Source organism: Pygocentrus nattereri, chromosome 1 (assembly GCF_015220715.1).
Source record: "Pygocentrus nattereri isolate fPygNat1 chromosome 1, fPygNat1.pri, whole genome shotgun sequence".
NCBI lineage: Eukaryota > Metazoa > Chordata > Actinopteri > Characiformes > Serrasalmidae > Pygocentrus > Pygocentrus nattereri.
Window position 1 is genome coordinate 45,984,304 of NC_051211.1, and position 27,281 is coordinate 46,011,584.

The 27,281-nt window shown below is 39.9% G+C and overlaps 2 protein-coding genes across 3 annotated transcripts in view; both read right to left on the reverse strand.

Moving 5' to 3' along the window:
* Window positions 1–456: 456 nt before the first annotated feature.
* On the reverse strand, window positions 457–23,947 carry LOC108415949 (scavenger receptor cysteine-rich type 1 protein M130-like). 2 transcript variants are annotated; one of them, XM_037540176.1, is made up of 21 exons: window positions 23,413–23,947; window positions 18,923–19,231; window positions 18,371–18,673; window positions 17,773–18,081; window positions 17,152–17,463; window positions 16,713–17,027; window positions 16,255–16,578; window positions 15,314–15,643; window positions 13,487–13,792; window positions 13,238–13,318; window positions 12,778–13,092; window positions 12,012–12,065; window positions 11,771–11,929; window positions 11,546–11,641; window positions 4,983–5,045; window positions 3,613–3,675; window positions 3,124–3,201; window positions 2,662–2,724; window positions 2,498–2,548; window positions 2,319–2,378; window positions 457–1,448 (listed from the first exon to the last, which is right to left on the reverse strand). In XM_037540176.1, exons 1-21 carry the CDS (start codon window positions 23,468–23,470, stop codon window positions 1,333–1,335), a joined length of 3,765 nt encoding a protein of 1,254 aa, XP_037396073.1. In that variant the 5' UTR covers window positions 23,471–23,947; the 3' UTR covers window positions 457–1,332. The 2 variants fall into 2 exon arrangements, with proteins under 2 accessions (XP_037396073.1, XP_037396072.1); XM_037540175.1 differs by having other exon boundaries at window positions 2,498–2,551.
* Window positions 23,948–24,378: 431 nt separating this feature from the next.
* The window catches only part of LOC119263275 (C2 calcium-dependent domain-containing protein 6-like), a 4,072-nt gene continuing 1,169 nt past the window's right edge, over window positions 24,379–27,281 (reverse strand). The window contains exons 2-8 of the mRNA XM_037538138.1: window positions 27,060–27,111; window positions 26,788–26,912; window positions 26,362–26,493; window positions 26,210–26,254; window positions 26,044–26,112; window positions 25,840–25,928; window positions 24,379–25,565 (exon numbers count right to left, since the gene is read on the reverse strand). Of these exons, the coding sequence (XP_037394035.1) occupies window positions 25,505–25,565; window positions 25,840–25,928; window positions 26,044–26,112; window positions 26,210–26,254; window positions 26,362–26,493; window positions 26,788–26,912; window positions 27,060–27,111 (573 nt within the window). The 3' untranslated portion in view covers window positions 24,379–25,504. The remainder of the gene's footprint in view (window positions 25,566–25,839; window positions 25,929–26,043; window positions 26,113–26,209; window positions 26,255–26,361; window positions 26,494–26,787; window positions 26,913–27,059; window positions 27,112–27,281) is intronic.

Consider the following 27,281-nt stretch of genomic DNA (forward strand, 5'->3'; position numbering starts at 1 on the left):
TATATATAATACTGGGCTTCCTCGAGGAGAGGCCTGGAAATGGTTAAATAAACACAATAACATCCATAAAATTAAGGCAGTTGGTGTCCACAAAGCACCAGTGCTTCTAGAACTTCTAGAACATTTTATAATTAATCTGTTTTCACACCACCTTGTTGCTGGTGACTTTGGAGGCCTTTTAACAATCAAATGAAATAAACCACGTTATGAAAGAGGAAAATAATAAATCATTCAAATTTGATCAAAACATAAACGGTGGATTAATAATTGGATGATCTGGTTTGACATCACTACTAAGTTTTATAAAAGATTGAAAGGCACAGCTTAAACTCATACCTGTCTTTCTTTCATAATGATTCAAAATGTTCTCTGGTCTTGATTTAAGGCCAACTACATAACATTTACACTTATTTGAGGTAAATCAGGTCTATACACCAAAACAAATGGTAGAATGAAACTGGTTAATGGGTTTTTTAATCTTTCATCACAAAATTAATTCCATTCTGTCAAACCAAACTGACTTTGTCATATTTATTCAAAGATATTTTCTTTTATTACATTCTGTTTTATAATGACCAAATAATTGATTATCAGTATATAAAGAAAACAATAAAAAACAAAGAAACAAATAAAAAAAGAATTAAATCTCAGCTAAAATAATAAATAATGGGTTGGTTTTCTGGTCTGAGAATTCTGGGTCCTCTCAGACTGTTCCCTCACTGTCTTGGGGTGATGAACACTGTTCAGATTGCCTTTATTGGGGCTAAAGTCCCTCTTTAACAACAGAAAACCATGTTTATACTCTGTGTATCTTTACACTCCATGTAACCTGAGACTATACTTAATCAAAGATAATATACTCTGCTGTTTTTTTTTTTTAATCTATTTTCTGTTTTTATGTAGACAACACAGTAAGCTAAAGCTTTTCCTCCTAAAAGAGTAACACAACATTTCTGAGACACAAAGTGACAAATAAACAGTTATCAGTTATACTGCTGGTCAAAATATAAAAAGCACACTGGAGAGTTACCTCTCTGACCATAGCAGGACATTCTATTACACACTTAATTCATAAGAAACTGAAGATAGAGAAATTGACTTGCAGCTGTGACTAAGGCTCTGGGGATGCATAATACTCACATAATAATCATACAATCAGAACAGAAAAACCCTTTTACAGTTATAATGGCAGTTTTTGAGTGACAACAGTATGAATGTCTGTAATCCTCTCAACACTCAATTTTAACACCACCATATCCTATTTGACATGTGCGAAGCTACAATAAACATTGCTTATGCTTCTTAAGGTACAAAATATGATCTATAACAAAATCATTTATTGCGTCCGAAGAGGTTTGAATATAATGTCCCGAGGAAAGACACTGGCTGTGGTCTCTCAGTCACATGATACATCTCTGTCTGAGGCTCTTCCTCCACATCATCATAATCTGTAAAATGAGAACATATCTCAAATAATCTTTTTTTTTTTTTTTTTTTTAGCAACTGGGTAAGCACCCTACACTATACCAATGAGAGTCCTTGGGCAAATCCTCACACTACCTTCGCCTACCTGTGTAAAATGATCAAACTGTATGTCGCTCTGGATAAGAGCATCTGCCAAATGCCAAAAAAGATGCACTAGATGCCACCAAACTCCAGTGCTTTTAGAACTTCTAGACCTTCCTAAGTGTGGCTTAATCATAACCTGTCCTTGTATTAATAACTAATGTGGTTTATCTGTGCCTCGTCTTGCTTGCTTTTTAAGGAACTGGGGAACCAGTCTTGAAGCCTTCTGTCTGCTATGATTTTTTGCCTTGCATTTTATAAATATTCTGTTTTCTTGGTGTTTTAAACCTGTTATACTTTGGGAGCTGCTGAATGTGTGATGAAATTCTGCATGTATATGTGAAGCCAAAGGAAGTATGAAGAATTACTGTAGCCTTCTACAATGGAGTAGTGAAGCTGTGAAAGATGAGCTAGCAAACTGCAACTGAGACAGTTCCCTAGAGACTCTTATAGCAACAGCTCTTCAACTAGATCAACTCATTCATGAGAGCAGAAAGCAAAGGAGACACATTAACATAGCTGCTCAAATATCCACACATCCCTTGTCAACAGCTCCCTTGGAGCCATCACAGTCTCCTCATGCTGGAGATGAACCCATGCAACTGAGTCACTTTCGCCTTTCTCCATAAGAAAGTGGACACAGACACGATGAATGAGCCTGTGAGTTAAAAAGGCTCTTCTAACTGTTTACACATTAACAAATATGGATATGTTTATTTATTAAGTGAACGACAACGCTGTTTATGTATCACCTTTTAGCCCTTCATCCTGTTCATTAGTGATGATATCCTCATTGCTCTCTCGAGTGTCCACTACACCAATTTGGAGAGATAAACATATTATTGGAGAGATAAACATATTATTTTTTCTTTGTTGAAGCTTTGGTTGTAAATTGTAAATCAATTATTAATTACACAATAAGAAGACTTACTTTCCATAATGCTGGAGTTTGGTCCCATGGTAACAGCATCATCATAGACATCTGCTGAGTATTCGGTCAAAATTTTGGGGAAAAAAGTCATTAAATCAGCTTCAGTATCATCAGTGACTGTGTTCATGTTTGATATTACAGTGTTGTTACATTACAAGTCAAACCTGTTACAGCAGCTGAGCTCTGATCAGCAGTGATGACATCATCATAAATCTGCGCTAAGCCCTCTACAACAAAACACAGAGATATTTAAATTACATAAAACCGTATTTTACACGGTTGTATTTGTAGGTGTTTCAGACACAGCTGTGTGCTGGGTTTCTGTAACATTTGTTACTATCAATGTAGACTGTTTTGCATTTTTTAAGCATTTACAAAATGATATTTTAATTTGAATAAAAATTAATACATTGGCTGGATTTTGCAGGTGTGACGGGCATATGTGGGCACCGAAATGCCTTCCTGCACTTATGTGTGGACCACTGTTGTAAGGGTCAGTAAAGCTCCACAAATGGTTCACAAAGACATTACAAATACAGATTATTCTATTTTCATAACATTAGTAATGATTTTAATCCCTACTTTATTTCTTCTTTCTCAACTAAAATCCCCAAACAGAAACACACCTGCTACACTAACAGAGATCTGTCCAGCAGTGATGACATCATCATAGCTGTCTGCTGTGTCCTCTTTTGCTGATTCACCTAAATCAAATAAAAGCAAACTGTATTTATAAACATAAAAACAATCACAATTACTCATTGGACAACAATGAAATGCAAAAAATGATAAGACTATAGAGACAAACTGCTGACTGAATGTCTGCCAAAAAGCAAATCTCAGTTGAAGTCCTACCTGAGTGCTGACCAAAGAGTCACTTCTGGACTTATTTTGTTTTTTTATTGTGTTTGTATGTGTATAAGTAAGAGAGGACATTAGGTGTGATTGTGGATGAGAATTTTACTCTGAGCCCAAATGTTCTTGGCATAGAAGAGACATGGCTAAAACAAACTTGACTAAATGTATTTATTTGTGTACATGTATTTATAATGAATTCTCTAATTTCTATTGGTGAGTAATATTTCTCATTTGTATGGAATTTCAGATCTTCTTACCCAAGTGGAGCTCCTCATCCACATCCTCATATCCTGAATGCTGTTCTTCAGAGGGGATACTTCCTGTTAGAGGAGAGCAGAACAGTGATGAAGCATGTTCAGAATACAGAACCCCCACACTCGTGTGTGTTGGAAGTGCTGTGGATCACTGTGAACTGGGTTCACAATCATGCATTGCAATCCCACACACACATGTATTCCCTCCATAGAAATTTTAATTCTCTAAATACTGGTTTAATCCTAAACATTTCCATAACTGTGGCATATGAAACATACATACGGATAAATTATCTTATTTTTAAGCTGTGATTGTTATAATCACTAAAATGCCAGAAGTATTCATTTGTCTGTCTTCACACACATATGAACTTGAGCTACATCCCATTCTTAATCCACAGAGTTTAATATGATGCTGGCCCACCCTTTGCAGCTATAACAGCTTCAACTCTTCTGAGAAGGCTTTCCACAAGGTTTAGGAGTGTGTTTATGGGAATTTTTTTTCTGGAATTCTTCCAGAAGTGCATTTGTGAGGTCAGACACTGATGTTGGACGAGAAGGCCTGGCTCGTAGTTTCTGCTCTAATTCATCCCAAAGGTGTTCTATAGGGTTATGGTCAGGACTGTACAGGCCAGTCAAGTTCTTATACACCAAACTCGCTCACCCATGTCTTTATGGACCTTGCTTTGTGCACTGGTGCGCAGTCATGTTAAAAAAGGAAGGGGCCATTCCAAAACTGTTCCCACAAAGTTGGGAGCATGAAATTGTCAAAATCTCTTGGTCTGATGACTCATCCGTCGGATTGAGAGACGGAGAAGCTTGATTCGTCACTCCAGAGAACACGTCTCCACCGCTCTACGGTCCAGTGGCAGTGTGCTTTACACCACGGCATCTGACGCTTTAGATTGTGCTTGGTGATGTAAGGCTTGGATGCAGCATGCTTGGCCATTGAAACCCATTCCATGAAGCTCTATGCACCTCAGCATCCGCTGACCCCGCTCTGTCATTTTACGTGGTCTACCACTTCGTGGCTGAGTTGCTGTTGTTCCCAATCACTTCCACTTTGTTATAATACCACTGACGGTTGACTGGAAAGTTTAGTAGCAAGGAAATTTCACGACTGGACTTGTTGCACAGGTGGCATCCTATCACGGTACTATGCTGGAATTCACTGAGCTCCTGAGAGTGACCCATTCTTTTACAAATGTTTGTAGAAGAAGTCTACTTGCCTAGGTACTTTTTATACACCTGTGGCCATGGAAGCAATTTGAAAACCTAAATTCAATTATTTGGATTGGCGAGTAAATATTTTTGGCAATACAGTGTATCTTAGTGGAATGGAAATTGTCTCACACATGTTCTGGTCCTCTTACCTGTGAGAAGCTCCTCATCCACATTCTCATATCCTGAATGCTGTGCTTCAGAGAGGATACTTCCTGTTAAAAGAGAGCAGAAAAATCATCTGAGTGCAGTGGACCATTGCAAGCTACTGGTGGTTGACATCATCAGTTGACTTTGTATTTTGTTAAAATTCAGCCACAACAAAAATGAATTGAATACAAATCATCTTTTGGTCTTGTTCCAACATCATGATTTACAATAACAAAAAGACTTCAATATAAGATGCATCTTTTCTTGGAATGCCTCCTCTCTCCTCAGTTTCTCAACTGATACGTCTTTACAGCTGCTGTGGAACATATGTTCTTAAGGCGTTTACACATTAAATTATTTTTAATTATTTATTCATGTAATGTTTTTCAGACAACAATACATTAATTAAAGCATGTATTAAAAATGATGACCTATTGGATTTTGTCTCGGAGGACAAAAGGGTCACCCTCAAAGCAAATGAAAATCTCAGGGAAGAAACCTATGACTACTGTGTGGGTTTATGCACCAAACAACAGTTTAGAGTATTCAAGCTTCTTGGAGCGAGTAGGTAGGTTCAGGAAAGGAACCCACCTACAGACTAGAGTATCTTGCTGGAGACTAGTCATTGATTGAACATGTTTGAAAAGATGTTCAAAAGTGTATATGGTACCAGAGCTCTTTGAATCAAAGGTCAGTGATCAACTTTGTTATTGTTTCATCCGACGTAGGACCGTATGTTCTGGACACTCAGGTGAAGAAAGGTGTTGAACTGTCAACTGATCACCATCTGGTAGCGAGTTGGATCAGATTTCTGGCAAAACTGCCAGTCTGATCTCATACACCCAAGCGGACAGTGAGGAAGAGCTAGGAAAAACTGAGAGGTAGGTGACGGAGTCAAAATGAACAAAACCATCATAGTGTAAGCCATCAGAGCTTGTTGGGGTGGCAACCCCAGAACCCCCAGTGAACAAGGGTGGTGAGGGAAGCCATTGAGTTGAAGAAGAAGACCTTTAAGGACTGGTGGGCTGGGATGACTCCTGACTCAGTAGATGGGTACAGATGGGGAAAAAAGGCAGCAGCAATTGTGGTGGCAGAAACAAAATCCAGAACATGGGAACAGTTTTGAGATGCCATGGAAAAAAAATTTTTGATTTGCTTCAAGGAGGTTCTCGACAATCATCTGGCGACTCATCAGAGTGGCTTTGCTAAAGTTGTATTCAGCAGGGGTGGAGAAACTCTGAGTTCCAGAGCACTTTGAAAAACTCCTCACCCAAAAGACATGCCTCCCCCCATGGGGGATGGTAGTCTTTGAGGTACTTGGTATCACTGGGCACTGGGGGTGGATGAGATTTGCCTAGAAATGCTTATGGCTCTGGATGCTGTGAGGCTATCTTGGATGACATGTCACCCGGACCTCAGGAATAGTACCATTTAAATAGCAGACTGGGCTGGTGGTCCCTGTTTCAAAGAAAGGGGACTGGAGAGTGTGTTCCAATTACCAGTCTATGACGCTGCTCAGCTTCCCTTTGAAAGTTTATGCCAAGGTGCTGGAAAGGAGACTCCAACCAGTGGTCGAACCCCTGACTAAAGAGGAAGAATTTAGATTATAACCCGGCTGTTGAAAAATGGACCAGCTTTACACCCTTACTTGGATTATTCAGGGGGCATGGGAATTTGCTAACTCAGTCTACATGTGGTTTGTGGACTTCAATAAGACTTACAACCAGATTGTGTGGGAGGTCCTATGGGAATATGGAGTGCCAGGGCCACTACTCCGGGCTGTGTCCGTATACTCAGCATTTAGTTGGATTCTGTCAAGGTTGTGCCTTGTCTCCACTTCTGTTTGTGATATTCATGGACAGGGTATTGAGGTGTAGCTAAGGTCAGGAAATCATTATGTATGGAGGCTGGATGGTGCCATCTCTGCTTTTTGCAGATGATGATGTCCTTTTGCCACCATCACATGGGTGCCTATAACAGCAAAACAGTAAACCCACACAAACCAGCCCACAGCCTAGCACAGAGGATACAGCCCCCCTTTTCAGAAAAGACATCCTGACAACCTCACAAAGTCTGAGAATACTCCATGGACACATGCCCCTCACAATCTCTCTGCAGTAGGGATTTGGAATGTTTACGCCCCAGTAAAGGAACACGCTGTACAAGACATGCTTCTTGGCAATTCTTGCTGCTGTCCTCTCTTAGGGCTGTACACAACAGCAGAGAGAGACTGAGCGCTGTGTCCTCCTCCCCAGCATATAGGATCTCCTCAGAGCATCAATCCTTACTTTACTGGAGCTGGAGCTCCAGGATACTTGGCCTTGACCAACCACACCACCAGCACACATCTTAGACTAATCAGGAACAACAATTCACAAGCCTTATGTCTCTGCCACCACGAGTGCGGCAAACCCATAAGGTTCCACGCTTGGCCACTCTGCATGGCCAGGCCTCTTCATGTCCATGGGTAATAGTGGGTCACTACACTAATACTGCAGCCATGGGCTACAGATCAGATAAAATGTGGGAAAAAAGTTCATGTTAACTATTTAGACACAGCCATGGACTCTTATTGACTCTCTGTTGACACACTTGCTCACTCACTCACTTGGCCTCCCGGTTATACTAATTCAATTGGTCACTTATTCATTCATTCACTAAACACTTGATCATACACTTGACGATTTGGTCACTTACTTGGTCACTTGGTCATGCACTCTGTCACTCATTTGCCTAGTCACTCAGTCATTAACTCACTCACTTGGTGACTTGGCTACTCATGCAGTTACTTACTCATTCAGTTATGAACTCAATAAATCACTTACTTGGTCACTCACTCGTCCATTTGTTCTCTTGGGCACTTACTCATTCACCCAATCATTTACTTGCACACTAACTTGTTTGCTTACTTGGGCACTCATTTATCAACTGGTCATTCTCTTTGTCACTTGGTCACTCACTCATCTGGTCAGTCATTCAGTCATTTATTTGGTCATTCACTAACACACTTGTTTACACACTCACACATCCGATCACTCATTTGGTCACTGACTCATTAATTTGATGACTTGATCAAAGTAACTAATTTGGTCACTCACTTGTTTCAGTCACTAACTCATTAGATCACCCAATCAGTCACTTGGTCACTCAATCCATCACTTGTAAAAAATGTATTGATCTCTCACTCAGTGACTCACTCATCCACTCACTGACTTGAGTCCTTACACACTGATTCATTCACTAATTCTTTTGCTCACTTAGTCATTAATTCATCAAACTACCAATCACTCAGTCACTTGGTCACTCATTTGGTTACTCACTCGATCACATTCTGATCACAGTTCATTCTGTTGCTTACTCAGCCACTCATTTAGTTACCTAATGATTTGGTAACTCTTTAGCTTGCTCATTTACTGGGTTTCTCGCTGAGCACTCAGTCAGTCACTGACACTGACGCTTTGTCATTTATTCATTACTTGGTTGTTCACTCACTTGATCACATGGACAATCAGTTACTCAATCCATGACTAAATAAGTCACTACTCATTATTTTACTCACATGGTCTCTCAATCAATCACTCAATCATCTTCTCAGTAACTCACTTAATAGGTCACCTAGTCACTCATTTGGTCACTCACTCAGTGATTCATCAGTGGTCCAACAGTAACTCGCTTGGTACCTGATTTGATTTGGTCACTCACTTGCTGACTCACTCTTCAATCATTCAGTCAATCACTGTTTGATGAGCTCGCATAGTCAGTGACAGTCACACACACACACACACATTTGGTAACTCTAGCTTAGTCTCTCTCTCTCTCTCTCTCTCTCACACACACACACACACACACACACACACACACACACACACACACACACACACACACACACACACACAGTGTTACCCCCACTCTCTCTCTATTTCTTTTATCCTCTCTTCCTCTCATCCTCTCTCTCTCTCTCACACCTGCACACACACACACCTGCAGCTGTGTGGTTTCTCTGTATGAACAAAAATGGAAGTTTAACAGGAATTACACAGTTTAACTTTAGCTGCGTAATAGATGCTTATCAGCAGAATTACCTCCTGTCTCTCTCTCTCTCTCTCTCTCTCTCTCTCTCACACACACACACACACACACCTGCAGCTGTGTGGTTTCTCTGCATGTACAAATATGGCAGTTTCCCTTTAGCTGCTTAAGAGATGCTTATCAGCTGAATTAACACGCTACACTACATGTAGATTTACTTTAACTGTATATTTAATCTAATATACACTAAACTATCATTTAACTGATTTACTCTTTTTAATAAAAGACTAGGAAAAATATGCTGAAATAATTCTTACTCATTAACTCACTGACTTGAGTTAATGATACATTCACTCACACACTTGCTCATTCGCTCAGATACTCATTCAGTCACGCACTTGCTTACACATCCACTCAACAATTATCTGTCATGCTGACACACTCGCATTCTTACTCACACACCTGCTCACTCACTCACACACTCACTCATTTGCACTCTTGATCCCTTACTGGCTCACTTTCTTGCTCACTCCTTCACTTCCTCTCTTATTGATTGACCTGCTAACTCTTGGGCTGTCTGTGAATACTTAATTAACTTTCCCTCTTATCACTTATTCACACACACACACACACACACACACACACACACACACACACACACACACACACACACACACACACACACAGGCTAATTCACTCATTTGATTGTTTACTTTCTCAGTTACTGATCAGCTGCCTGACTGACTCAAACACAGGCTGCATCCCAATAACTAAAATATAGTTATTGCAATAAATATATATATATATATATATATATATATATATATATATATATATATATATATATATATTGCAATATAGTCACAACAGTCATAGCCTACAGATCAGTCAAAATCTAGTAAAAAAGGGTCCATTTAACAATTCAGACACAACCACAGACTCACTGATTGACTCTCACTCTGTTGACTAACTGATTCATTCAGTAGCAACACTTTCTCACTCGTCCATTCATTTACTTGCACACACATTTACTAACTCACTTAAAAAAAATCTCTGACTGACTGATTCATTTGGTCACTCACTTGATCACTCAGTCACTCAAATGGTCTCTCACTCACTCACCTCATCACTCATTTGGTCCTATGCTCACTCACTCGGCTTTTGGGTCAATCTTATTCACTGTAATACTAGGTCACTCACTCATTCACTCAGTAATCACTTGGTCACTCACTTGATCAAACTAACACTTGGTCACTTTGTCACTCACTTGCCTGGTCACTCATCCAGTCACTAACTCACCTTGGTCAAAGTAACCCACTTGGTCATTTGGTCAGTTAATTATTCACTAACCCGATCACTCACTTGTTCACTTACTCATTTAGTCACTTTGTCATTCATTCAGTCACTTACTTATCCATTCATTCACTTTGGTTTTCACTAACACATCCATGCAGTCACTCATTCACTTGGCTACTTTCTTAATTACGTCCCTCATTCATCAATCAGTCCTTTAATTGGTCACTCACTTGGTCACTTGCTCTCTCATTCAGTCACTCACTTAATTACTCACTTGGCCACTAACTTAATCGGTCATTTACTTGCTCACTTTGTTACTCACTTGTTCACTCTATGAACAGCTCATTTTGTTGCTTACTCAGTCACTCGTTTGGTCACTTGGTCACTAATCTGGTCATCCAGTTGCTAACTTTGCCTTAGTCACTCACTGATCACTCCATCACAGACTCAGCCACTCATTTAGTTACCCACTGATTCTGTAACTATATGCTCGGTTACTGGGTCTCTCACTGATCACTCAATCAGTCATTGTTGCTGTAACATGATGACTTGGTCATTCACTCACTACTTGGTTGTTCACTTATTGGGTCACATGGACAATCACTCACTTACTCAATATCTCACTACTATCAATCCTTCAATCACATTTTCTGTACCATCATTAGATCACTCACTTGATCACTCACTCAGACACATGCACTCATTTAGTTACTTGTCATTCTGTCAATCATTCACTGATCAATTGCCTTGCACACACAACCACCCTCTCAACACACACACATAAGGTGTTACCCCTACTCTCTCCTTTTCTTCTTCCTCTCTCTCTCTCTCTCTCTCTCTCTCTCTCTCTCTCTCTCTCTCTCACTCACACACACACGCACACACACACACCTGTAGCTGTGTGGTTTCTCTGTATGTCCAAAAATGGAAGTTTTACAGGAATTACTCAATTTAACTTCAGCTGCCTAATAGATGGTTATCAGCAGAATAAACACACTAGTCTACATGTAGATCTACTCTAACTTTACAGTTAATCTAATAAACTGACTGATTTATTCTTATTATTAATACCCTGAAAACTATATTAAACTATACATAAAAATGTTAATTTGAGCAAATTGCCTATTAACTTGATCAAATGAACATGTATTGCATTTTTTCAGTTAAGTATAAGTGTGTAAATATATTTTAATTGAATATATTGAACCTCATGCAGAGCACTACATACTATATCACTCACCCCTTTGAGTGGAGTTATTTCCTTTAGTGATGTATCTACGGTCAATCTCCTCATAGACTACCTCAGTCAGAGTCTTACGCCTCCTCTTAGAGAGCACTGTGAGGGAGACAGAGAGAAACATGGAGCCAGTTCAGTAGAAGAGAGGACTGATGACAGATTGAAGGACTAATGATGTTAAGAGAATGTATAGAAAGTGGATTGTAGATGATCTCTGAATCTCTCTACCTCTCCTGAGCACTCTGTTCTGGTAAAACAGCACAAACAGAAGGACTAAGGCCAGGAAGAGCACCGCTCCCAGAACCAGGAGAAAAAATGGATAGATGGGTGGAACAACTGGTGGAGGAGTTTGCAGAGGAGGGGTTTTTGTCTTAACTGGCTGACGAACTGTAAACAAATTAAAACACAGCACTGTGTGAAGCACATAATAACCTCTTCAGAAACATTTATTAAAATGACAAAATAGTACCTGTGGTGGTGGTGGTTGTAATTATGGGTGTAGTAGTAGAAGGCATAGATTTGTCTGTAAATGCAGAAGCAATTCACGAAATTAAAAATCCACCAAAGCACAAAAAAAAACACTCATTAAAGTGGAATCATGTTAACTAGCAATTCTGCTTCGGATTTCATACAATATGTTTTATTCATTTATTTATTCATTCGTTTATTTATTTATTCAAAGAACTATCATTAGTCATGATGGAAAAAAATGTGTTCTGCATGCGCACCCAGACATAATTTAAAAGTCAGAGGCGTCGGATCAGTTCTCATGAGGATTTTGGATCATGTCATATGTCTAATGTCACACAACTAGGCTCAAAAAAGCAAGTCTAGCTTCATGATCCAGTCTCAAATGCAAAAACCATATTATACTGATGACATGATGACCATACTAACTCACTTACATCCTTGGAAGACCTCAAATGTCCTGTCTGTTTAAATTCTTCAAGTTCTCCTTGAATATTTTTTTTAACACGCTCATGCTAGGGAAGGAGTCTGAAGCTCAACTCTTGTTACAAAATCTACAAATTCTTCTGCATGCTGTGTGCAATTACATATTCATTCATGCATTCACTCATGCATTCCACCAGAGAGGTCTCCAAATCCCCAAAACTTACATAATGTAGCTTTAAGGACTGCATTCCTCAATGCACTTTTTCAAGCAGCCTTGCACATTACTAAGACCCATGTAAAATTGTTTTGATTCAAGTTAGAAACTCCAAAACCCCTCTGACCTTCACAGGTGACTCCAGCGTGCTGCCTGTGGGAGCAGTCAGTGTGGTTCTTCAGGGAATGAGGACAGTCCCACAGGTGAATCTCATTCCCTCTACACTTCACTCTGTTCAGCCAGATAGGCCCTTCACCAGCACCAAAGACAGCTCTCCCATCAGCACTCAGCGCTGGCCCACAGCCCAGCTGCCTGCAGACCACCTGAGCATCCCTGATGTCCCAAAGCTCATCACAGATGGACCCCCACTTAGAGTTATGATACACCTCCAGCCTCCCAGAGCAGCTTCCATTTCCTCTCATCAATCTAAGAGGCAGGCGTTCTACATCGCACATGTCACACATGAGGAGATATTGGCAAAGCTAATTAAAAAAAACTATGTGATAACACAATGTGCCACAACATGAGTATTTAGTGCAAATAGAATATACATTGGTTGAACCAATATTTAACCTTATTTTGCTTACTTGAGCATTTTCTCTGATAGGCCTGATGGAGAGATGAGGAGCATTTTAGATGACTTCGTAACACATTACGATTTTTGTTTTCTGTGAAAATGGTAAGATAATTTATTAATCTTGAATTTTTACACATACAACTTGTTTCACTTATAAATTTGACCTTCCTATTTCTGTTTCGCAGCCACTTTCATTTGATGTTCATCTTATTATATATTATATTAATGCCAACATTCAGAACCACTACATGCTACTTACCTGAGCAGGTAATGTGAGCCACCTCATTGCTATTATCACAGTTGTTCTCCCTCCAGGGTGAAGATGGACAGTGCCACAGAGTGGAGTCATGTTTCCTACATGTCAGATCATCCAGCCAGTTAGGAGCTGATTCCACTCTTGCTTTCGTAGCCATCTCACCGCCAGATCTTCCACAGTTCAGCTCTTGACAGATCAAACTCATTGTTTCTGCATCCATCCCATTTACACACACATTACCCCAGGTTCCATTGTAGAACAATTCCAGATTCCCCTCACAGCCCTCAGTGAGTCTGAACTCTTTAAATTCTGGTGAGAGAAAGCTGACTAAGCTTAACATTCAATTTTCAGTATACATTGTTTATAAATAAAGTTATTTAGATGTTTTATTATTTAGTGGTCTAATATTTGACTTCAGGAAGCAAGAGAGGGTGCACATTCTAATAATCATCAATGGGGGCACTGTAGAGAGGGTTATCAACTTCAGGTTTCTCAATTTCTAGGTTTCTAGATTGTGCACACATCATGAAGGACATCACATGGACGTATGGTGAAGAAGGCATAACAGCATCTCTTCTACCTAAGAAGGATGAGGGTGGTTCAGCATGAATCTATTTAATATTAGATCATTTTACACCTGCACTTTTGGGAGCATTCTAACTTGCTGCATCAACTCCTGGTAAGGGAACTGCACTGCTCTCAACCAAAAAAAAATAAAAATCTGTGAAGGATGGTACAGACAACCCATCATATCACCAAGGTTGAGCTTTCCTCCTCATCGGGTTATACACCGACCTCGATTTGATTAATTCAAGGAGGATCACAAGAGACTTCATCCACCCAAAGTCCCAAACCAGCTGGTTCTAAGACAGCTTCTTTCTCCAGGCCAGTGGGGTGCTGAGCAGCCATTAACTGTTCACTATTCTATGCACTGTGCACTGGAATATGGCCTGTACATACTTCAAACCTGTACTAACAGTTCACAGAACTCAAAGTTAACGAACAATATGCATTTTCTAAGGTGTGCAGTACTCCAACTAGCCACATATTGTCAGTTTAATAGCCTACTTGTTCAAAGTCTGAGCACACTAGTGCTACAATATTTAATTAGTGTGTATGGGAGGATATTGTCTTGTGTGTGTTGTTGCTTATTGGTTTTGATACTGGTAACTTAGAGAGGGTGCAAAATTGTGATTCACGTAGAGCAGTAAAAATACATGTACCACCTCTAGAACTAGATAAAATAACACTTTTCAATACAGGTTCATTGTTAATAGGCAACTAATCAGGAATTAAGAAGGGATGAATGAGTAGTGCTGCATTAACACTTAAGTAATTACTACAAACGTCCAAGGAGTATAATTACTCAGTAGATTAGTAGTAGTACAGTAGTGATGGTAGTTGGGAAGTTCACTATTAACTAAAACATATCTACTGAGTTTCACAGGACTACTAACTGATGTAGTATATTCTAAAACTTCTAAAAGCATTGAAGTTCACTACACAATATCTTTACAATATAAAGGATTTTATCCTCCATTATCACTCACAGAAACAAGTATCCTCACAGAAGGCTGGGGGCATCACACCACACTGTACTGAGGGGTGTCTATCATGTGCTTGTCTTGATCACCAGCCAACAAATGAGACAACTACTAAAATACAACAGAAGTCATTCGACCAGTCTGCTTATATCTCGTCTTTAAACTAAAAACACTACTTTTGTGTGATGGTTCCACAATACTGAAAATAGCTGTCTCTGTGAATAATAATGGCAGATGACAGTACAAGCTAAAAATTTCAAAAACAGCAGAAACCAGCTCACTTTACCTGAACACACAACCCCTACATCTTCCTTGTGTTCACATTCATCCTCTCCAGAAAAATGGTGTCTACAGTTCAACAGGGACGTCTCATTACCATCACACTCCACCTCATTCAGCCAAATGGGTCCGGTTCCAGGCCCAAATCGGGCTGGTACCAGAGCACTGAGGGCCAATCCACACTGCAGTTGTCTGCACACCACCTGTGCTTCCTCAATATTCCACAAGTCATCACACACTGTCCCCCATGAGCCGCTGTGGAAAACCTCCAGCCTTCCTGCACAGTCTCCCCCAGAACCAACCAGCCTGATGGAGCTGTGAGCTGGATTAAACTTACCTACACACACACACACACGCACACGCACACACACACACACACACACACACGCACACATATACACAAACTATCACGTTCAAACTAAGAACAAGTCCAGGATAAGACAATAAGTCATTTTACATTATGGACATATTTAATTTATTCTCTACATTACCCACACATTTGTCTCATTGTCACGGTTGGCTCCTCCCACTACTCCATGTGCCCCTTTGTTTTGGTTTAGTCCAGCCCCTCGTTTCATGTCTCCGCCCATGATTGTTTTCACCTGTTTCCTGCCTATCCCTCAATTTACCCATTGTTATTTAAGCCCTGTGTTTGCTCGTTGTGTTTGCACTGTTTGAACCATTGGATCCTGTTTAGTGTTTATCCTGTCATGTCTGTCCCCGATCGCTTCGTGTTGGATATATGACCTTGGACTGTTTTGACCACAATCCTGGATTTGCCCAGAATAAAAGTCGCTTATCTCAGCGCATGCGTCCGCCTCATCGCTCCACGTTACACTCTTCACTTTGACATGAACATTGTACAGCTATTGAATATTTGGAGCTGGACTAAATAAGTAGTGTAACTATTGCTCATTTCTGAAAATATTTAAAGAGTGTTACACTAACCAGAGCAGGTGACTGAGAGCTGTTCTCTGGAGCTACAGTTGACCGCTTGTGCGCTGCTGCAGTTCCCCAGATGAGCTTCACTCCCAGAACAATTGAAGCCCGTCACACACATGTGACTGTGTTCAGGACTGGATGTAGAGGAGCTGGAGAAGCTGAACACAGAGCCACAGCCCAGCTGTCTGCAGACCACAGAGGCCTCAGACTCACTCCAGGAGTCCAGCAGAACTCTCCTCCAGTCCTGCATGAAGTACACCTCCACCTCCCCTTCACACTTCATCCCTCCAGACAACCTCACTCGTCCCTCATGAAACTCCAGTGAGGAAACTGAGGAGTAATGGAGTAAGATTTTAATTTTATTTACAATTTTCTTTTTGATTTAGGCTGCCATAGACAAACACAGCAACATTTTAACATGGCTTTAATTCTCTAAAATGAAATACACAATTTTGAGAGCTCACCACTGCAGATGACTCCAGTATCCTGTTTATGAGAACATGCAGTTCGACTCCATGATGAAATGGGACATTTTGACAGGTGAGTTTCGTTCCCCTGACAATCAAACACATCAGCCCAGATCTGGCCACTCCCCTCCCCAAACCAGTCTGACCCCAACACAGCCACAGCACTCCCACAGTTCAGCTGACCACAGAGGACACTGGCAGCTCTCATATCCCAGCTTACATCACACACTGAGCCCCGCTCACTGAGGTACTGGAGCTCCACTCGACCAGAACAGGAGTCAGAGCCGTTCACCAGCCGAGCTTCAGTGTAACCTGAATCGACATCACATTAGAGAAAAGAACATGAATAAGAGCAACTCACTGCCCATATAATGGAACAGGCAGTATAATGCTTTCATGAAAGTTGTAAATATTTTTTGAAATATTAATGATTTACCAGCGCACACCAGTCCCACATCACTTTCATGGGAGCAGCTGCGTTTGAATGAAGATGTTTTTTGACAGAAATAAATCTGAGATTCATTGCCTCTACACTGAAGCTCCTCTGACCACACCTGACCCTCCCCTCTGCCAAAGGCAGCGGCTCCAAGCACCTCCACAGGAAGCCCGCAGCCCAGTTCTCGACACACAACTTCTGCATCCTGCAGGTCAAAGTCAGCATCACACACTGTGGACCAGGTCTCTCCATAAAGAACCTCCACTCTCCCAGAGCACAGATGAGGACCATCAGTAAGTCTGGACATGCGGCCTGTGTATATTTAAATTACATTAAGAGTTATTTTATATACCGAATGGTGTTAGATAGGACTGTTAGTGCACTGCTTTTTACCTCCAAACTAGCTAAGGTTTTATAGAATTAACTTCTTAATTCAGAATCTGGCTACTTGAGGGTTACTATTAATATTTTTCCTACATTTTCCCACAGTTTCTCTCACATATACCCATTTAAGTGTCACTGGTGTTTAAGATGCAAGATAATTAGACTTTATCAAAATGGATCTTATGTGATTATGATCATGACAATGATATAGACAGAGTGTTATCCTTGTTAGCTTACCAGAGCAGATAACTCCACAATCATCATAATGCCCACATTCATGTTTACCCCATCCTAGTGAACTACAGTGTTTCAGTGTGGACTCTGATCCACTACAGTGCAAATAATCCATCCAAATTTGTCCTGATCCTGGTCCAAACCGACCATATTGTGGTTGTTCTGCAGGCTCTCCACAGCCCAGCTCTCTACACACCACTGCAGCAGCAGTCATATCACAGCCACGACTACAAACAGTTCCCCACTGTCCTCTATGAAGAACCTCCACTCTCCCAGCACAGCGACTGTCACCATTCACCAACCTCACACTGTCTGTACAACAGAAAGAGAAAGAGAGAGACAGAGATAGAGCATTTCAGGTGCACACTGGGCTCCACACAAGGGTCCTGGGCAAATAAAGGGTTACAATGGTGCTTGGAGAACTGTATGTGACTGTCTGTGCAAAAGAGATTACTGCATTAGCACCTAATCAAAAACTGTAATGTAGTTTTACCTGTTTGCTTACAATAAAGCTTTACTTGTTGGTCTGTATAGTTATTATAATGCAAAGCAGACAGTTACATGATTTTGTTACAGTGGTTAATACAAATGTTGCTCTTACCAGAACACACCAGTCCCACATCACTGTCATGAGAGCAGTTGTGTTTGTGTGAAGATGATGTTGGACAAAAGTGAATCTGAGATTCGTTGCCTCTACACTGAAGCTCCTCTGACCACACCTGACCCTCCCCTCTGCCAAAAGCTGCTGCTCCCAGCACCTCCACAGGAAGCCCACAGCCCACCTCTCGGCACACAACCTCTGCATCCTGCTGGTCAAAGTCAGCTTCACACACTGTGGACCAGGTCTCGCCACGAAGCACCTCCACTCTCCCAGAGCAGCGAGAAGCACCAAAGAGCCTGACTTCTAATATATTATCAAGAGAGAATTATCAAGCGATCATTCATCACACGTGTTTATGATTGATAATAATATTTTGATAGATATTTGATTTCTTGAGGAGTATTTTAGGATAAACTTACTTTTAAAATTACTTAAGAGGTTAATGACTGTAAAAATAGAGTTAAATGGCAAACTGCTGTACAGCACAAAATATATTAACTAGTATACACTGTATCGGTGTATTTATGTGAAAGCCATTATGGTAAACATTACCTGCACAAATGACTCCAGCATCTTTAGAATGATCACAGTTATGATTTCCCCATTCTGCTGATAAACAGTTCTTCAGTGTGGACTCTGATCCACTACAGTACACATCATCCATCCAGACTGGGCCTGATCCTGGTCCAAAGTGAGCTTTACTCAGTACATCTACAGCCTCTCCGCAGCGCAGCTCTCTACACACAACTGCAGCAGCAGTCATATCCCAGTAATCATCACACACTGTTCCCCACTGTCCTCTATGAAGAACCTCCACTCTCCCAGCACAGCGACTGCCACCATCCACCAACCTTACATTGTCTGTATAACAGAAAGAGTAAGAGAGTAAGACGCCATGATCTCATGGAGCCTTATCATCATCATTGCAGCTGATGATGAGTTCATGAATTTGAGGTTCAACTCAGATCAGCCAGGATTTGTGTTTCTTTATTTGGTGCTAATAAAAAAAAAAAACACCTGGTGGTTGATTGGTAACAGGTAAGTAACATGATTGTATATAAAAAAGAGCATCCCAGAGAGGATGAGTTTTTCAGAAATAAATATGGGCCTTTTTCTTTTTTTTAACATTTATCAAAATAAAACAGCTAATAATTTTGCTTTTCATCATCTATGATACCTAATATCATTAAAACATTGAGAGAATCTGGAGAAATCTCTGTATGAAAGGGACAAGACCTAAAACCAGTACATACTGGTTATGATCTTTGGGCTCTTGGGCATCACTGCATTAAAAACAGACATGGTTCTCTAGTGAAAATCACTGCATGGGCTCAGAAACACTTCTGAAAAACACTTTCTGTAAAAACAGTTCATCACTGCATCCACAAATGCAAGTTAAGATTCTAAAACGCAAAGAAGAAACTGAACATAAACAGGATACAAAAACGCTGCTGCCTTCTCTGGGCCTAAGCTCATTAAAAATGGACTGAGGGAAAGTGGAATAGTGTCCTTCATTGCAACGAATCAAAAATAATCATGGAAACCATGTCCTTTGGACTAAAGCCCACTTAGCTCGTTATCAGTACACAGTTCAAAAGCCAGTATTCATGATGCTATAAGGGTGCATTAGTGCAAATGGTATGGGTAATGTGCACATCTGTGAAGGCACCATAATTGCTGAACGATATATACATGTTTTGGCAACATATGCTGCCATATAGACAGCGTCTTTTTCAGGGAAGAACTTGCTTGTCAGCATTTCAGTAAGACAATGTCAAACCTAATTCTGTATGTATTACAACAGCATTGTTCCATATTAAAAGAGTCTGGGTGCTAAACTGACCTGCACCGATTGGGCATAACATTATTACCACCTCCATGTTTCCTTTTATCAGCTCCACTTACTATATAGGTGCACTTTGTAGTTCTACAGTTACAGACTGTAGTCCATCTTTTTCTCTGATACTTTGTTAATCCCCCTTTTACCCTGTTCTTCAGTGGTCAGGACCCCAATGGACCCTCACAGAGCAGGTACTATTTGGGTGGTGGTTCATTCTCAGCACTGCAGTAACTCTGACCTTTTCAGTCCACCTTGTAGATGTAGTCCTTCGTCAGTGGTCACAGGATGCTGCCCACAGGATGCAACACACACTAACACGGCACCAACACAGCAGTGATCAGTGTTACTGCAGTGCTGAGAATAATGATCCACCTCCCATTACAGACATCTATCTATCTATCTATCTATCTATCTATCTATCTATCTATATATATATATATATATATATATATATATATATATATATATATTTACATATACAATGGGGCAAAAAAGTATTTAGTCAGCCACTGATTGTGCAAGTTCTCCTACTTAGAAAGATGAGAGAGGTCTGTAATTTTCATCAACATTCATCACGTCCACTATGAGAGACAAAATGAGAAAAAAAATCCAGGAAATCACATTGTAGGATTTTTAAATAATTTATTTGTAAATTATGGTGGAAAATAAATATTTGCTCAATAACAAAAGTTTAACTCAATACTTTGTAACATAACCTTTGTTGGCAATGACAGAGGTCAAACGTTTCCTGCAAGTCTTCACCAGGTTTGCACACACTGTAGCTGGTATTTTGGCCCATTCCTCCTGCAGATCTCCTCTAGAGCAGTGATGTTTTGGGGCTGTCACTGGGCAACACGGACTTTCAACTCCCTCCACAAATTTCCTATGGGGTTGAGGTCTGGAGACTGGCTAGGCCACTCCAGGACCTTGAAATCCTTTTTACGGAGCCACTCCTTTGTTGCCCGAGCGGTGTGTTTGGGATCATTGTCATGCTGGAAGACCCAGCCACGTTCCATCTACAATGCTCTCACTGATGGAAGGAGGTTTTGGCTTAAAATCTCACGATACATGGCCCCGTTCATTCTTCCCTCAACACGGATCAGTCATCCTGTCCCCTTTGCAGAAAAACAGCCCCAAAGCATGATGTTTCCACCCCCATGCTTCACAGTAGGTATGGTGGTCCGCCTCGTGCTCAGATCTTCTATTGCTGCCTGGACAGGTTCAGACAGTTGTCTCAAGTAAGGTACTGATTTAATATTTTCTTTTGCTCTTTTGAGTGAAGCGACCTCCTAAGTTTTGGGTCTCTACGTTCCCCAGCTCCGACTCAGGCCTGCAACGTTTTTCTTTTGTTTACTTAGTTTAGGCTTTTGAGTGTGTAAGAACGTGGGCCCACTTGAGTTTAAATATTTCCAGAGGTTTATACTTTGTCCCTATGTTCAGAACTCTTTTATGAGTGTGCTATATATTTTCCCCTGCTCAAGTACCATTACAGGTGTGTTTAAAGGTGAAATTCTACATAAGTCAAATTCATGATAGGTCATATGAGTTTAAATTAGAGGTGAATTTATACAAAAGCTACTTGTGTAACAAATACGGTATACATTGAACATTTACTTAATCTGTAACTTAAAAAAGCTCTAACATCTGGTTACTAAAAACTCTGAAATATGTCATTTAAAAATCTAAGCACTGTTATATTGTAAAGGTATTTTTCTGAACCCTGATAATTGTGAAAAATCCATAAGAGAATATTTTTCACTCGTGAAACACTCAGTAAACCTCTGGTATTTTGTATTTAAGTGTATTTGAATATTTACTTTCTCTTACGTGTGTGTTTTACTTCTGCCAATCACTTATATAAGGGAATAGGGAGTGATATATTGAATTCAGGGTCCTTATTCTTGCCACATATATTTGGGATAGGGGTTTTATATATATATACCCCCCCAGCGGCTTCTTCTGCGGTGTTCTGCCAGTGTTTCTCAACTCATTAACATAAATATTTCTCTTAAAAACAGTTAAAAGAGATAGTTCCAAGTCTATCAAGCCCTTACATTTTGCTCTGTGGTTATTTTTTTACTTTATTGAGCATTCTTGATTTTGCCTTTACAGTGATCTTTGCTGAGCACCTACTTCTACGGAGAGGAAAAAATAGTTAACTATTAAATAAATAAATACTTCATTCAGAAATAAGCAATTTAACTGGTTTCATTCAACCATAATAAATACTTTAAAGGAAACAATGCAGAGTAAAATTATGGTTTAGATGAACAAAAGCAGTATTTTATATTAACCCTCAAAAGCACTTCAAATCAACTTCTGCCCTGTTCCACATTTTACAGAATAGCTTTTTGATGTTACATGTTTAAATGTCACAACACAGTACACTGTAAAAGTGGTTTGTCAGATCTATCTAAAAAAACTACTTCATGTGGTAACAAGCAATTAAACCAGTTATATTCAACCTAAATAAATACGTTGAATGAACGATTCTTTCAATCAATGTAGTTTCTTTAAGTTGAATGAAACTAGTTCAATCTTCACATCCTTGTTAGAACTTTCATGTGTTTCTATTTGTGTATTTCTGTAGCCAAATAATCCTACACACACACACCTTTCCTAACCTTAGCCTCTGTATCTGAAAAAGAGGATTTAAAAAAAAAAAAAAAAAAAAAAGTAATTTGTGGTGAAAGCGATTTATCGCTGATGTCGGATCAAAACCTCGTATCTCCAAAATGGTAACTTTGCAGAAAAAAACATACTTTACTTTTAACGCAAGTCAATGGAACCAGAATATTTTCCAAGTCATTTTGGGCCGTTTCTTTTGATCCATTCATCATAAAATGTATACACAATATAAAGAACAACAGATATTTTCAAATTATGTCAAAAACTGAAAAATGCATAGTACAAATACAAAGTTTTGTTCCGACAACAGCGATATGCTTCAGTTAGGACAAAAATGTCATGCTGTCCTATTATTTTGAGGACATGTATTCCTCATGAAGATTGCAAGACATATACACGTATATATTCCCAAACCGAAAACTAATTAACTAACTAGTTTTGTTTAAACTAAATTATTAAAACTAAACTAGAGCTTAAATTTTAGTACTTTCTTGTTCACTATTTTTCCATTTTCTGTTGTTTTCTCCACACAGTTTAACATTGTTTGTTTCATTTTTAAATTATATGTACTTACCAGCTGTACTGAGTGTGATTGCAGAGGACAGAAGAATGAGAGCCACACAGCTGTCCATCTCCCTCTGACCTGCACACAGTCCGTTCAACTCAACAGCAGAACAAGCTTCACCTCCACTCCCCCAGAGAGACTGAAGAAACTGAGAGAGAGGGAGAGAAAGAGAGAGAGAGAGGGAGAGAGAGAGAGAGAGAGCTCCCCACAGCTGCCAATGACACTCACTATGACCTTATTAGAAAGAGGAGAGGAAATCATCAAACATTTTCAGAGACAAATCAGAGGAGGCGTTTTTTTCTTTCTCCATATTTATCAAAAGAGCGTCAGCGCTGATGAACAGAACTCCACCTCCGTCTCTAGAGGAGTGTGTGTGAGGAGAGACGCAGCAGTGCGGTGAGAAACACACCAACATACAGGAGACTGACTTCAGAGAGAGGAAACACTCCAGTGTAATACAGCATTAATGCACCTGCAGAGAGCTGATCCACACACTGATAACCAGCTCTCACACACACACACACACACACTGATAACCTACTCACACACACATTTATAACTTACTCACTCTCTCTGTTTCTCTCTCTCTCTTACACATAAACACACACACACACACACACTGATAACCTACTCACACACACACTGATAACCTACTCACACACACACTGATAACCTACTCACACACACATTGATAACCTACTCACTCTGTTTCTCTCTTACACATAAACACACACACACACACAAACACACTCACAAACATACACACAATAATAACATATACGCACTCAGATTTGTCACTGATAACTTACTCTCAAACACACACAAACAGTACTTACATACACACTGATCACCTACTCACACACACACTGATAATCTGCTCTCTCAGACACACACAAACATGTGTGCACACACTCAGTGTTCCATATACCCCCCCCCCCCCCCCCCCCCCCCCCCCCCCCCCCTCCGAACTAATACACCTGCACCTCTGTATGTCCACAAATGGAAGTTTTACAGGAATTACTCAGTTTAACTTCAGCTGCCTGATAGATGCTTATCAGCAGAATAAACACACTAAACTTCTGGGGTTCTGTATATTCTGTATATTATGTTCAGTGTTTTGTCTGATTCTCTGTGCTGTGATTCCCATTTTTGTAAAGCTGCTTTGTGACAACATCAGTTGTAAAAAGCGCTATATAAATAAATTTGATTTGATTTGATTTGATAAACTACATGTAGATATACTCTACATGTAACTGGTTTACTCTAAATACATAAATAAACTGAGAAAATAATGATCAAGAAATGATTTTAACTCACTGACTTACCGACTCAATCAGTCATTCACACATTTGCTTATTTGCTCACTTATTCATTCCGTCACTCACTTGCTTATGCATTCATTCAATAATTAGCCATCATGGTGGAATACTCACTCAAACACTCACAATTCTGCTCAATCACTGACCCCCACACAAACACACACACACACAAACACACGCGTATACTCTCTGTCTCACACACACATGCGTACACATTCACACTGTTAAACGACTAACCCATACTTTAAGACAAAATACAGATAAACAAGGATACGACAGAACAAAATTCGAAGGAAACTGAAAGGGGAACTCAGCCCATTTTGCAAAATGACTTAGTCATTGAGAGGTTTAGAAGTGACAAAAATTATTCGGAGTGATTCGGTCTGAAATGTGCCTCTCCAAAGAAATGTACAGAGTGCACCTTTATAGTACTAGGAACCAGATGTCCGACGAGTTTACTGGCTCTGAAACCTACATCCCGTTATTACACAAAAAGGTTATGATTGCATGACTTCATGCCTGAGAGATTGCTTTTTGATAATTTTGTTATAAAGTTTTGGCCTAAAACATAATTTTAGCACAAACTATTACTGCAGGATTCTGTGTTTCCTCTCATAACCGCATTCTGAATGGAGATCGATGTGCATGTTAACTTGCTTTTGTTGTTACCAACCTGGAGCTACAGCCCTCCAACACGGCTAATGTCAACAGCAGCTTTACACATTATTCTTATGGTTTTTGTCCTGTAAAGAGGAATTATAGTGAGCTACAGCAAAGCGGGGTTACAGCATCACAGAGGGAATGAAGTCCAGTCGGGTCCGTGCAGAGGGGGTGATTACATTACTGAGAGAGAAAGACAGACACATTTGTCAGTTTGTCTATATGGATACTACTACTACTACTACTACTACTACTACTAGTACTACTACTACTACTACTGTTAATAACTAGTTTGTTAACAAAAACTAGCAACATAACAGTTACTAACTGAGTTATAACAGTGTTTTACAGCAGCTTTGAATGTGTCTTATGCAATTAAATGTTAAAGCTGGAAAAACACATTTTCTATAACTATGTAAGCATTATTTTAAAAAAGAAATATAGGTGTAAATCTTACCATAATGGATCTCGGTCTTCATTAGGAGGGCAGCGGGGAAAGAGAGATTTCTCTACCATACTCTCAATGGTCCTTCCTGCATGTTTGATCTACAGGGAGAGAAAACGCAACATGCTCATCACCATCTTTATTACTATAAGCAATGACACGGCTGCTACACTTATACAGATAACAGTACAATCTACATCTGTTCTGGACACATACCTGATGAGAATATCCATATCGCATTGAGCCGTATGAGAACGCCAGATCTGCGTCCAGCTTGCAGACTTTCTGAAAACATAAGAAATAAAATCATATCTCTCTCTCTCTCTCTTTCACACAAGCAGGAAATAAAATAAGAGAATTTTTACTAATGGTAAGACATTACCTTCTGCATGAGCCTCAAATTAAACTGATGACTCAATGAAGATTTCTGTGAGAAAAGAGAAAAAAAAAGGTTAAGTTTTCATTTTTGGTAATCAGTGACACTGAGTGGCTTAAATAAAACCTTAATAGAGGTAGAAGGAGAACGTATCTTACCTTAAGGATTTCCTGCAGCATGATGGTGTCTCTGCCAATGAGTACGGGGGTGGTTAAATCAGGATCCACCATAATCAGTTCCACCACCACCAAACTCGACTGCTGGACACCGCAAATGTCTTCCTTCTGGATCTGCAAACACAAAGACAAGAAAGGTAAGGGGGGCTTTGTTATTTGTATCAATGTCTTACAGAATGACTTCAGAACAGAATATACACCCGCTGAAGTTGCTGCAGTGGTTTTGTAAAATAGCCATGCGATAACAGCATTTTACATTAAACAAATGGGTATCACGTTATATGCAAGTGCCTTTAAAGGCAAGTTTAAGAAGATATGCCAAAAATCTCAAATCCTTGAAGACACCAGAGGGTTAAAACCCATTTGTCTGCTGTGCAAAGAGAGAAGACATTGATAAGTAATACTAACCTGTAGCGAGAAGTGTTTCCATTCATCAAAGCACATGGGGTCGCTGTAGGGCTGCTGCACGGTGTACTTCACCGTTCTCCCAATAGTGATCCTCCCAGCAGCCCGACTGCCTTTCTTCAAAGGAGCTGGTGCAGAAAAACAGCCAAACCCAGAACCATAATTATTGATCAAGGCAAACAAAATCAGCTGATAAGTTTTGTGGCTCGATATCAACACAAACGCAAACCTAAAATCTAGACTTAACACTGAGACTGACAGAAACTTTAACATACCAGATTTACTGAAGTCTCTGCAGGTCTTCAGGTTTACAGTTAGGACCCCTGCCTGTCAATGGAAAGAAAAATACATACATTTCAAGAGCTTTATGTATTAACATCATTTCATAATGCAGTCAATTAATGTGACTTTACACTTCACAGTAGCTCAAATACAGAGAAATTTAAATGAATCTATTTAATCTGTTCTAAACATGAATAACACCTATCCAGCGCTCC

Excerpts from the sequence above, each read along its gene's own strand:
- LOC108415949 (XM_037540175.1), bottom strand. The coding sequence starts at position 23,470 with ATGGACAGCTGTGTGGCTCTCATTCTTCTGTCCTCTGCAATCACACTC. Across the intron at positions 17,028-17,151 it reads TGTGGGACTGGTGTGCGCTG|GTTACACTGAAGCTCGGCTG; the intron begins GTAAATCATTAA and ends ATGTCGATTCAG. Across the intron at positions 3,202-3,612 it reads GGATGAGGAGCTCCACTTGG|GTGAATCAGCAAAAGAGGAC; the intron begins GTAAGAAGATCT and ends TATTTGATTTAG.